The following is a 13,348-nucleotide window of genomic DNA, read 5'->3' as shown; positions in this document are numbered from 1 at the left end:
AAGGAAAAAAAAAAAAAAAAAAAAAACCGATGAATTAAACATAACGTAAGTGGTATCGAGCCTTTTCGAGAAGTTTACATCCTTCCCACCGATTTCAAAGCGTCGTACGATGACGCACGGTGTTTGATCGTTTTCGTTTCAACGGAACAGAAATTTCCTCGTAAATAGAAGCTTCGGTACCCGAGGAGAGAAGGAAAAAAGGAAAAAAGAAACGAATCCAAACTCCTCGCGGCCTTAGAAACAAAACGAGAAACCGCGGTTCGTTACGTCTTATTACTATTTACCAGGAAAAAGATGCTCGTAACGATGAACATATAAATTACTCTTGCGAGTATATACTTGGGATTAGAGGGGCGATAAAAAAAGAAGAGGGAAAAAATGGTTGGAAAAAAATAAGGACAACACTGGAAACGCGTAGAAGACGGAAGTCGGACACGGACCATGTCCGGGTATAGACCGGGGCTGAAAAAGCGAACGGGAGGCACGAAAAGGCGCGGGGCCCGGGGCCCCGGGAAAAAAGCGACGCAAATATTTGCAGCATCATTTTCGCAGGCGTCGACGGAAACTAAGAACCGAAAATTCCCTACGCGTACGCTCGTAACGGACCGCTGACGCGCACCGAGTATATCGCGTTTCGTTTAATATTTACGCGCAAACAATACGGTGAAACAGAGTATGCACTGGCGACGAATAAAAACGATAACAGAAACGATACAGCTAATTATCTGTCGGTGGTCGGTGCAATGTTTTCAACAATGGGACGAAAGGCGATGTAAATAATACGAAGCGTTTCGAGCGTTTACGCGGGTCACTATCCCGCGTTACAGAAATACGCGTACACACGCGAGAGGGCAGAGCAGCGCGCAGCTGGCCGCGCACACGACCGAGAGAAAACACATTTTTCAAGGCACGGAAAAAGATTGAACGGGGCCGAGTCAAGACGTTCGCACGCTTATCTTCGATATTGACTCCTATCCCCACCACCTTCGCCGAGACGCTGCATCCGTAGTGGTTGGTACTCGTGCACCGCTTCGCTGATATCCCAGCAGTCCTCGATAAATACGCAATTTGTTATTCGCCGGCAATAAAGGCCCGGAACCGTTTTGTATTTCGAATAGCACGGGTTCGCCTTGCGAATCGCGCCTCGTTGCATCTTCGCGGCTCGACGCCACTACGCTCGCCGCCGCGATTTTCAACCACACGTTGCACAATAACGGTGGTCGAGTTTTCCCGAGATCCTGCTGGAATCGCGACCGATCGGTGTCGCACGCGGAACAGAGGTCGTTCGCATCGTAATATGCCGGCGTATGTGCATACGCTTTAGAACCGCGTGGCTCTGCACAACCGTCCCGACCCCATCTTTCCGCTCCTCCATCTTCTTTTCCATCGTTATTAATCCCACGATCGTCATCGCTCTCTCGATCGTCGCGCACATTTATTCTTATTATTACCACTACCACTACTACCTAGATTGTTGTCATCGCGATTACCGTCAGCGTAACTCATTTTTTTTTTCCTTTCCACGCGTTCCACGGTCCCACTACTACTTACCAGCGGTAAATCTCTTTCCGTTGATTTTCGACGCAGCGACTCGTTTAACGTTCACCAAAGGAATCCATGGGAAAACGAAGATGAAACGATCGTTCGCGAATGAGTGCCCGGCAACAGGAACATCGGTCGAATCGTTTTAGCCGAGGTTCGGGGGAAAAAAAAAAAGAGAGGACACTGTTAGAAACAGCGGAAACAAACAATGCGAGTATTCGAAGCCAAGTTTTCGTCCGTCTCTTCTAATCTCGATCTAGCGCGAGCAATGGTACACGACCCAATTACACGCTGGAACCGGAGGAGAAGTTGGCTAAAACTTGGAGACCCGCGTAAAGGCCCAAACTCTGACCAAATTACGCATCCAGATGATATCTCGTTGCGTTCGAGACGCGAAAGAAATAAACGACCGAGTTTATTTTATCCTCGCCTAGAAAATCTTAGATTCGTAGTGCCGGTGACACCGATTGCGCAACAGCGTCTTTTTGCAAAGTCTAAAATGATCATGAGAACGACGCGCGACGCCAGGAGCGTTTCAACGTCTCTTTTCCCGCTGCACCACGACCACCGATGCACACGCCTTATTTTTTGCGGCAAAGAGAAATCTATAAAAATTCACGAACGCGCGAAAAGCTTGGATTTGCCACGGTGAACTTTGAAAATGGCTCGAAAAAATCTGCGCGTGCTCGTCGCGTGATGTCAATTGGTAATTTTCCGACGTATCGCGAACGTCGATCGGTTCGTTGGTATTTTATTTTTGGAAAAACCCGTTTCCACGCCGAAGATGACATAAATTACCACGACTAACGCACAGCTGCACGTGTTAAAGAAAATCGCGTATAAGGCAGGTGGCCTGCAATGACGTCAAGTAATTGCTCTTTTTCGAAGAGTTTAATAATTCGCTATGACGCATCGTCAACGGAACCACTGACACGAGGTACCAACGAGATAACGCAATTTCTACCGGGAAAAAAAGAAAAAAAGGAAAAAATTGGAAAAAATGGAAAAAATATAGGAAAAACGAAGAGCGTGTAAAAAATGCGCTTGATACAATAGGATTTCATAATTTTCTTTCGAGCCTGGATAACGCGGTTTCGCGCGAAACAACTGTTCCCAAAATGGTACACGCGTAATATGGACGCTCGCGTGAACGAACAAGAAAATCATGATGATTGAAATTTTTCCCCCCGATAAACGCTTTTTTTCGCCTCTATTGTACGCGACGATATTTCAGATAAGTATAGCGCACGACCGCTTGCGCAAAAAACATTTTACGTTCTATTAGATTTCACGGAAACGTAAGTTGCATTGGTATTGGACGGTGACGATCTACGTCACGGAAGGAAAAAAAGAAAAGAGAAAAAACGAAAAAGGAAAATGAAAAACGCGTGCAACGTGATATCGAGACGTTATAAAAATTGTAATGGCAGTTCACGAGTCGGTTTGCAAAAACGACAAAACTGATTAGAAGTTTTCCTAGAACGAAAAATTTCCGCGTGAAGATAAGCACTGAATTAACTATCGTCCTCGGTTACTGCGCGGCGGTATTCATGGAAAATAATCTGATTCGTAATGATGAGTCACTTTGAAATCATTCCGATTCAAAATTTCGCAATTCAAAGACGCAATTTCTGTTCGGAAACACGAAACGTTTTTCGAGCACGTGTTTCCCGCGAATAATCGACTGTAAAAATCTTGCGTTTCGCGGTCTGACTCCATCCCTCCCGCTTCCCGCGCTTTTACACCACCGCACGAAATAAACAAAACTGCAGTTACTTTGATTGGTTACACTTTGATGCACTATCTTAGAGCATCGGACGCACGCGTGCACGTGCTGGATCGTCGGTAATATCCAAGTGTCAAGAACCGCGCCTATGTCTTCCGAGATGTATACGCACTGTACCGGAATATATTTCCCGACTCGTCGTTTAAGGTTATGTTCGCTCCGAGAAGTGCGCACGCCTTCCGCGAAAAGTATAGCTCCGAAAACAGACGAAAAAACGTCAAAGAAATCGTTCGAGTACATTCGCGTAGAATTACGGGGGCCACGATGTTTCATTTCGACTCGTGTTGTCCTACGAATACGTGCGCGTTTCGTTTCTTTCTCTCTCCACCTCTATCTCTCTCACTCGCACTCGCCGCGTCTCTGTTTATTTTCCCTCTTTTTCGTTCTCTGTTCAATCGTACGAACGCTCGTAGCACATGTACACACGAATTATACAACAGCGAAAATACAGGAACGCGTCAATGAAGGCGAGAGGTTGGTTGACAGGCAACGACGGCGGCGGCGTCGTCGTCGTCGTGCGGTTGTCGTCGTGCTCGTCGTCGTTGTGTCGTCGTTGTGTCGTAGACGTAGTCGTTTCTTACCGACACTATGATTACCGTCAGTATCGATATCGACATCGACATCGACATCGACATCGACATCGCATCGACATCGACACCAACGTAAGCAGCGACAACGACAGCTACATTGTCAGCGTCATTATTATCGTCATTGTATTACCATTAAAATTCGCAATCGGAAAATTCATGTCGACGCTCCTGTCGAGACGCGAGGGGTGGGAGAGAGCGCGTTTACACGCAGCACGAGGAAGCGGGGCGACGCGAGAAGGGAGAGAGTAAAAAGAGAGGGACAGAGAAAAGGAGGGAGAAAGAGAAAGAGACGCCGGTCTAACATGGCAGACGATGCCATGCAGGCAGGAAAAAACAAGATCTAACGTTCGAGCGTGTGATAGACGGAAAGACAGCCGAGATACGCGTGAATATAGAAATAATTTGGTGCGTACTCACGTTCTCATGTATCGGTTTGCTGCGTTGTTCTTAATGTGGCTGGTTGGAAGAATAACGTGTAGAGGAGAGAGAGAACACCACGCGGGGTCACGCACTGCGTTCCGTGCGGGTCTCGCCAACGGAAAAACAACACCCGGCGTCCTTTTCCGTTCTCGATGTCCGTTATCGGTTGACGGAACAGGCAAAGTAAACCACCGGCACCACACAACAACCGCGCGTGTGTTATAAAGTGCGTCGCCTTCGTTTGTTGTTTTTGATAACGCAGGTGTTGCACGGGGCGTGGAAGGGTGCGCGGCACATACAAACGTTTTACGCACGAGGATCCTCTCTAACGAGGAGACGTGACGATCAGACGTGACGAACAAAATGGCGTTTGCCGGACCGCCCGCGCGCGATCAGGTGGAAAATGCCGGAATGCTGCTGCTAGGAAAGATCGACTGACTGCCGAGGTCCGCGGCCCTAAGTGGTTTGACGTTAAGAACGAGCTGAACGAGCAAGAAGGAGAAACAGAGACGGACAAAGACGGAAGGAAAGAGCGAGCGAGACAGTCAGCCAGAGCAAGACAGAGAGGGAGGAGGAAGCGACTGAGAGAACCGTCAACGTGTACGAGAGAAACAGAGAAACGTCGAGCCTAAAGGAAGGGATGCGCGCGATGGTAGGGGCTGAGGGATGGTCAGAAGCGAAAGAGGGGAAACATCCCACTATTTTCCACTGTCCTCGGTCGACTTCGACTACCTTCGATTGCTTTCGACTATAAGCAGGGCCGTCTCGCATTATGTCTAATACGGGTGGGAATTTTCCCGTTGTTAGAAACAAATGCCGTAAACATCCTTACGAATCTTATAAATACTTTCCAACACGCACACATCGCCCTTGTCCCATTATTTCAAGCTTTATTCCATGAAAAATTTAACGGTTCATTTAAACTTTTCGCTCGTGCCGCGACGTTCTTGCCTTCCCTTTCCATACAGCGTCGCTGTAGTATTATTCTTCGTAGAAAATAAATTGTACTACTAATGCTGTGATTTTCTCTATTTCTCTCTCTCCCTCCCCTCTCTCTCTCTCTCTCCCTTTCCCCCATCGTTTTCACCGACTCCTTTCGATTTCTCGCTGAAATTTTTCACCGTGTCACCATTGAAATTCAAATTTCGAATTTTTTTTTTTTTCGACAACTAATCATGTAAATATTTTCTCGAATATGTTTCTCACTAACGTTTCACAACACGTGCCAAACGTTCTTCCAAGGCCTTTTCAAAGAGAAACCTTTCAATGTGTGAACACACAATTGAACGCGGTATATAAGAGACAAAACGTTAGAAGAAGTTATGAAAAACAAGAGAATATCTATTAATGAATTATATAACGAACGTGAGCAACGTTTGCTTGCAAAAAAGGTAGAAAAACGTTGGATTTGAGTCAAAACGCGTGGCAGAGAATTCTCGAGACAAATATTGCGCCGAGAGGTTTGGTGAAGACGCAAAACACGCGACGCTCCTTGCCTTGATAAGTTCCAAGTTAATTATGTTCTCGGTTTCTATCGGGCATTGCCCGTTAAAAGGTTTCGTAAAACAGCGCTGCACCGCCCTAGAACGCGCGAAGGCTCGAGGGCCGCGTTTCTTTTCCGGCTGCTTCGTTTCTTTCCTTCTCTCCTCTTTTCTTCTTTCCTTCGCCGGTTCGTTTCGCTTGCTCGCTCGCTCCTTTCTACATTCGCGTTCGACCGTCTCGCGAGGAATTTCTAAAAATCAATATAGGCGCAAAGCGAGGAGGGGCCGCAAAAAAATTCGATATCCCCTTCGCCTCCTTCCTTTTTACCTTTTTTAGCGTCTGTACGTTTTTTTCTGCAACGCGAATTGCGCAGTCGAGAGGCTCGTCCCCTTATGGTCCCCAGAGGGAAGGATGGCTATTCGAATCAACTCGATCTTCGAGGAAGAGAATTCACGAAGGAAGTGGCTACGCGAACCTACGGGCACTGAAGAAGCGCGGGAGAATTTATTTTCTCAGAAGTGTAGCGCGGCCTCGGTACAGTCTCTGCCGTTACCGGCTGAATAATTTCATCCTCCCGTACACGGCCCGAGATAAGCCTACGCTCCAGCATGAACGCGATCAAACGTATCACCGACACCGAGTTCATGAATCTTTCTCAACGATGAAATTCTTTATTTATTCCTTTCTTTCTTTATTTATTTATTTATTTATTTATTTATTTATTTATTTCATTTCGTCCGCCTGAAATTTCCCGAAAATTTTTACACGATCTAATATCCTCTTTTCCTTCCTCCAACTCGACTGTATGCGGTCCTCGACACTCTGTGAGATAGGTTAAGGACCTGTTACCTTGAAACGGTCTATCATATTGCACGGAACAAATGTTATCGTCAAATACGTGTTATTCTCGAACGCGTGGCATGGAATTTTCGTTTACTGCGAATCTCGACGAAAGGAAAGCAAACTATGGACATTAGAAATTACAGGGAATAGAACTGCGACGAAACGAGACGGTTAGAGGATCATTAATAACATTCGTCAACAGCCTTGAAATGTTTACTTTGCAAAGTGCCAGACAAAGCTACCGATTGTCTTTCGAAAGTTCCCGAGAACTTACCGCGAATTAAATAGGATTACAAATTCGATCGCGAAATTATTATCTAAGAACAAAAGCGACCAATCGAACAAAAACAGTACCAAGAAGATCGGATCAAAATTAGATGCGACATGTAGAGCGAAGAAATTATTTTATAAATGGCGTTAATCGTAAAATTCGTGCATTTCAGATCCCTTAGAGATTCTTTCCAAGTACAAATACTCGCCCTGAATCTTGTGAGTAATTGTCTAAGGGTTTGTCGAGCGCGTTAACAACGACAAAAGCTTGTAGGGCCGAAGCATAGTGAACATATGTATATTTGTATACATGGTGTATATTATATATATATATATATATATATCATATATATTATATATGTATATAATATGTGATCTAGAAATCAGAGTGAAAGATTGGCTGGTCCAATGTAACGTATCGCAGCCAGATGTAACACGAGCACCACGGCAAAGGCTGATACCAAATGCTCTGAACTGTGTGTCACAGGGACTAACGTTTCAGAGTAATCGTCAGAGTGTCTCTCTTGCGTCGCATTCTTCTAATTGATCGCTGTATTTCTGCCAATGAGAGATGGATTCCCTGTGCTACACAGCCATAACAATCTCATCATGCTGTTGGTCGCATTGGCCGGACAATGCGTAATCACAGCCAAGCAATTTGTTTTCGACACGATTGATGCACCTTTTGCGATGGCAAAAGGGGTTTCCATACAGGAAGAGAGATTAAGCGAATCCGTCCACTGGCTCGTTATCGCGCATTGATAACCACATTTTCACGCTGTTCACGCTGTGAGTAGTGCATCGAAGGGATAGTGCTTGGCGGAAATGAAAAAGAGAGAAGAAAATCGACGTTACCTGTACTAGCAACTTACCGGCTATCTGCTTTTTGGAAAATCTCTCTTTCCAACCGGAAGCACTCAGAAGTAGTTGCCATCGTGGAGAACATTTAGCCAATCCCGTGCCCTCTGTCAGGAAATAAAGGCTTGGGATTGGCTGGTACGAACTTCAAGGTCGGGGACACCTCTTACCCTTCCTACGGACTGCTGTATCGCATAGTCGTCCTGGGACCAGGTACAATGGTGTTTCCGTATACGGGTGATGGTTCTATAATTTTTCCACTTCGCAAAAACACCGCTGTATTCGACATTGTTACTTTTGCGATAATTTGCGATATGATAAGGTCTACGGAAATCTATGAGAAACGCCATAATGCTGTAGCAAAATTATCGAACCAACACTAATTGACTATGAATAACGAATCGTGGTAGCATCGAAAGCATAAGAAATTGTCGCCAACAATTTTTCAACGTAAACGATAACGCATAAAAGGAAAGAATTCGGAATGTCGCAAAAGATAAAGGTTAACATTGCACGATTTGTTTATGTGAGGTAAATTAAATGGTGCTTTTTTTTGAAAAGTCTCGGTCTAGTCCAATTGAAGGACAATTTATCAGCGGCACGCATTCATATGCACAGCAAGATTACAAAATTGGACTTCTGATCGACGCACTTTATATGCGACATTAAATGCATACGCTTCTAATATGCTCTACTGATTGGGTCTGATTGCCGTCCGTAATAAAGTTCAACTTTATGTGAAAGAATAATTTCCTTGTTACGTATGTGAACGCGAAACGCCAACATCTCGTTCCAAATATACGATAACAAAAATATTAACAAGAATAATAATTATGAGACGAGTATAAATAAGGCATGAAATAATGTATGAGATACGTAATAAGTTTGTACAACATAGAGAAACGAAGCATATGCGTGTGTGCACAACCTGGAAGAGGTAGTAAGCCTTTGCTCAACCAGACGATGCGTTCAATGTTCGCAAAGAAAAGGGCAAAGTACAGTGATGCAGTTCTGCTCAGCCAGAGCTCCTTATTTTTGTCGAGATTAAGGCTATTTCGAGGCAAAATTCCAACTTCCAACTGTTGCGCAAATCGTCACGCGCAAACGCAGTTTCGGAGGCGTGGCAATCAACAAAGGGCCCGGAAACGGCCGATAACATGCTGTTTTCCATTTTCTCTCCCTTTTCCTCTTCGATTTACGATCTCCTGCTTGGCAGTTCGTCGAAATCCAGAGACGTGGACTGTGTTACGAGGAAACCGAGTTGATCATCGCAAAGGGGGTGAAACAGCCTCTTCCAGAATGACCTTTCCTTTATAGTATCCGTCTGGAATCCGAGATATACGAGTCGTTTTATCACAATTATTGTAGCAAAAACAAAACACTCGTCTTATTTTTAACATTTACTTCCATTATTTTTTGCTTTTCATCGTAAAGCATTATTACGCGTTATCGTTAAATTCTAATACTGACACATATAACGGATCGCATATCGAAATTGTCAATTTAGTTTCCCGAGATTTTCTCATTTTCACATTAAATAAACTGAATACATTAACCTAGAACTGCGTACCGTTAAAAGATATATAAATATTGCACATTTCGTCAATCGGTGCGTGCGACGATAATAAACCTTCAAAACACTGAATATATTTTATGGCTACACGAAAATGCTTTATAATGCAAATCTAAGGAAACAAAGAAAACACAATGAGCGATTTAATTTGCCGTAATTCAATATATACGATAACAACCGTCTTCCTTGATTCTGGGCGTCACGAAACAACACGTAAAATACAATGGCAAAGTGATCGTGTAGCGAAGTACTTCTGCGCTATGCGGCGTTAGCGAAAAAGTAATACGACATAAACGAAATAAATTGCGTATTTGCAAATACTGTCGTTCACGCCGAAATCTCTATAGTTTTCAATCTTTCGATAAGAACCTGTCTAAAAATTCATAGCGACTCCTAAATTTATCATGGTAAGCAATGAAAAATCATTGAATTTTCATCACTTTCTCATTTTTCGATTTGTGTTCATTAAAAAATTCTGAAAATAAAACATCTACTCAGGATTATCGTTGTGCTTCGTAAAATATTTAAAACGACTACTATTTCGTGTGAATAAATTAAGAAAATTCTTAAAATAGAAGACCAAATCGTTCCTAACCTTAAACCGACGGTTTCAGGATGTATCTGCATTTTCTGAAGATACTTTCGATGTCAAAGGTTGGATTAATAAAACGTTCAAGTCTACCGAGGCACAAGAAAACAAAGATGTAAGTCGTATAGTTATGGTGGTTTCGATTGTGCGGGTTGTCTTTCTTTCCCCGACACAGTTTTGACTTTCAGTTGCACTAGTACAGTCAGTCACTAAACTGACTGCTTCCATTATATCGCGGTCAATGACACCGTGTGTCTTTTTTAAAGATGATCTTTTTCTTTTCGTTATAATGCAGATAGAAATAACCTATTATCGAATGAAAAATGTATTTTAGAAATTCTTTAATTGTTATTTCGAGTATAAATAAATGCTCCAACACAAAATCGTTGTAACATTCGAATTTAAGAAAGCATCTCCTACATTTCTTATCTTCTATTTATTTATTTAAATAATATTTAAAAAAGAATCGTGTCATTAGGCATTCGTTTCATCCTTGGTAATGAAGCTGCAATTATATGTGCAACAAGTTAATGGTGCTTTAGAAGAGACTAGTCAGTCTGTTCTTTCAAGTTTACCAAGGGTTTTAAGAGACACACAGCTTTTGCAACAAGAAGCTTTAGCTTTAAGAGAGAAAATGGTTGCTGTTAAACAAGAAATAGAAAAGGTTTTGTTTTAAATTATTTCTTCTTATGTAATGGAATGCTTATTATTACTACAATAAATTCATTGACTAGGTTGAAAAAGACACTGCCTCATCAATGGCAACATTAGAGAAAATAGATAGAATAAAAACAGATTTACAGACTGCTAAACAAGGACTACACGAGGCCGATAATTGGAGTGTGCTTGCTACTGATGTTGAAGAGGTATAATAATGCATTAAAAAAAAAAAAAAAAGAAAGAGAAATGAAGCCTGAAATTTTGGCAATATTTTATTTTTAACATTACAGGTATTTGAATCGGGAGATGTAGAAGCTATTGCAAATAAATTGTTCAGTATGCAAAGATCATTGGCTATGCTTGTAAATGTTATCGATTATGAAGATAAAAAATTACAATTAGAAGGTTTAAAAAATCGATTAGAAGCCATAGCTAGCCCAAAATTAGTTCAGGCATTTACTGCTGCAAATTTGGGTATATTGTATTGATTGCTATTATATTGTTTTTTATTTAAAGAAATATGCATCTAATATTTTAATTTTAAAATATTTAGAACAGTCGAAAGTTTATGTGGATATTTTTAATAAAATGGAACGTTTACCACAACTTCTTAAATACTATCACAATTGTTTGAAAGTATCATTAGCACAAGAATGGCGTAGGACTATTGAATTAGGACAAGATGAAACTGTTTCTTACTGGTTACATACTTACTATGATAAATTATTATCTAATTGGAATGAACAGGTAACCTTTATTTTGAGTATGCTGCTTTAACGTGTCCAATGTAAACCCTTTCCTAAAATAATATGATTTTAATAAAGGTGAAATGGTGTCATCAAGTATTTCCAAATACCTCGGTTGATATAATAATTGAGGTATACGCTGATCTGTTGAGAAGTTTAGATCCAGGAATTCCAGAATGTATCGAAGCACTTTTGAAACAACATTCAAATGCAACAAAATTGTCTCTATTACTTGAACTTAAACAAATTACAAGGCATTTTGCAGTAAATCTACAAAGTGCAGTTGAAATATCATCACAAGGAAAATTGCAGAATCCAAAATTGTTATCATTAGCACAAGCAGTATATGCACCTTATGTTCCATATGTTACAAAGTACAATGTTTATGAAACAGCTCAACTTGAACATCAGCTGCAATCTATAAGCTTTGCGCAAGATGATCTAAGTGATACAATTAATGCACTTTCCCTTAGTATTTCAAGAGTAATGGAATATGCAAATGAAGCCAATAAAAGATGTAAACTCTTTACGGACGGTTGTAGTTATCCTGGCTTACTAAAATCTCTAACTGTATGTTATTTCAGACAAAATTTTAAGATGAATAATTTTTTTCTGTTAGATACATGTAGTGAATTTCTTACGTTTGCAGAGTTATTTTAATAAATATCTCGAAAAATATCAAGCAGCTATACGACAATTAGAACGCAGAAAAGTAAAGCACGAGGATTGGAATTTATTCCAAATGTGCCTTACCTTAATGCAAACTATTGGTAACATTTGTATATCTCTTTTCTTCAATGAATTTAGGTAAAGTCCTTTTTAAACTAAACTTAATTGTAATACATACAGGTGACTTTCTGGGACAAATTCAGCAATTTGAAAAATCTTTAGTAACTGATATTATTGAAGCTAGTAATAAGTTGCAAAGTACAACTGGTAGTGTTTTTAATCAGTATCAAAAATTACTTTTAAATACATCAAGCCAAAATGAACTAGAGAATTTAACTGCATCTTTCCTAAAAGGTAATTAATAAAAAAAACTCTTTCATAGAAGATCTAACTTATTACTTAATATTTAAATATGTTTTTCTTTTTTTCACAGAAGAAGAAACAATTCTTGATTCAATAATAAAATCTATTCACAAACATTGTTCCGATTTACATCGTGCAACATATGAAGTAATTTTTGCTCCTATCCTTACACAGTTATTACAGGTGCAAAAAGCACCAGCATGGTCAACAGAAGCCAACAAAATGACTCATTTAAGTGCAGACCTACCTGATTATAGTTTTGCACCTCAGGAATATATAACACAAGTTGGACAATATTTGATGACATTACCACAACATTTAGAGCCATTTTTACTTAGAGAAAATCCAAGTCTCACTCAAGCATTAAAAGCGGCAGATACACAATATGCACAAAGTTCTACTGAATCTGGTTTCACTGGTATTTTATTAGACATTGTTGCTAAGGAAACATGTCAAATGTTCCTCGATCAAACATTAGGAATTTGCCAGTTAAACTCTGCAGCATGTAAACAACTTGCAACCGACATAGGTATATTTCTTAATATAAAAAATTTGAGTGTGAAAGATATTTTCCTTAGGTTTTTAATACGCATAATGTATACCACAGATTACCTTGGTAATGTGTTAGAGGAACTTGGTTTGTCTTTATCTGAAAATCTTCAACAAATGTCTGTTTTATTAAGACTACCACCAGATGATTATCAAAATAGCAGCTCAGGATGTAATGCCAGGGTTGTAGCTGCTGTCAGACAAATGAGGAATATAACGTTTTCCGGCTAAGTAACGTGAAACATTAAGGTATAAATCAGTATACATACCAATTGTAATGTAATTATGAATTTGTAATTTATTTAAGTTTTTTATATAAAAACTTCATGTAAGTAAACAAATGTGACATTCTTGTACAAAAAGTGTTTACATTTAAATAGGTAATATATATATATATATATTTACATA

At 40.6% G+C, this 13,348-nt stretch overlaps 2 protein-coding genes across 3 annotated transcripts in view; one reads left to right on the top strand and one right to left on the bottom strand.

Annotated features, from left to right (window-relative positions):
• The window catches only part of LOC108552531 (uncharacterized), an 80,458-nt gene extending 75,188 nt beyond the window's left edge, over window positions 1–5,270 (bottom strand). For both annotated transcript variants that reach the window (XM_017907137.1, XM_017907138.1), the window contains exon 1: window positions 4,336–5,270. The gene's annotated coding sequence lies outside the window, so the exon portion shown is untranslated. The remainder of the gene's footprint in view (window positions 1–4,335) is intronic.
• A 4,097-nt stretch (window positions 5,271–9,367) lies between these two features.
• Cog7 (conserved oligomeric Golgi complex subunit 7) lies at window positions 9,368–13,171 on the top strand. The gene is made up of 11 exons (XM_017907122.1): window positions 9,368–9,771; window positions 9,979–10,068; window positions 10,432–10,617; window positions 10,688–10,819; window positions 10,904–11,087; window positions 11,167–11,360; window positions 11,438–11,929; window positions 12,009–12,129; window positions 12,209–12,382; window positions 12,462–12,920; window positions 12,999–13,171. The coding sequence occupies exons 1-11, from the start codon at window positions 9,769–9,771 to the stop codon at window positions 13,169–13,171; spliced, it is 2,208 nt and encodes a 735-aa protein (XP_017762611.1). The 5' UTR covers window positions 9,368–9,768.
• Window positions 13,172–13,348: the final 177 nt, after the last annotated feature.

The sequence above is a fragment of the Eufriesea mexicana genome, unplaced genomic scaffold (genome assembly GCF_001483705.2).
Source record: "Eufriesea mexicana isolate 0111107269 unplaced genomic scaffold, ASM148370v2 scaffold6940, whole genome shotgun sequence".
NCBI lineage: Eukaryota > Metazoa > Arthropoda > Insecta > Hymenoptera > Apidae > Eufriesea > Eufriesea mexicana.
The sequence above is the reverse complement of the archived record's forward strand: the minus strand, read 5'-3'. Positions and strand labels throughout refer to the sequence as shown.

Excerpts from the sequence above, each read along its gene's own strand:
- Cog7 (XM_017907122.1), top strand. Across the intron at positions 10,618-10,687 it reads TTAAACAAGAAATAGAAAAG|GTTGAAAAAGACACTGCCTC; the intron begins GTTTTGTTTTAA and ends TTCATTGACTAG. Across the intron at positions 12,921-12,998 it reads ACAACTTGCAACCGACATAG|ATTACCTTGGTAATGTGTTA; the intron begins GTATATTTCTTA and ends TGTATACCACAG.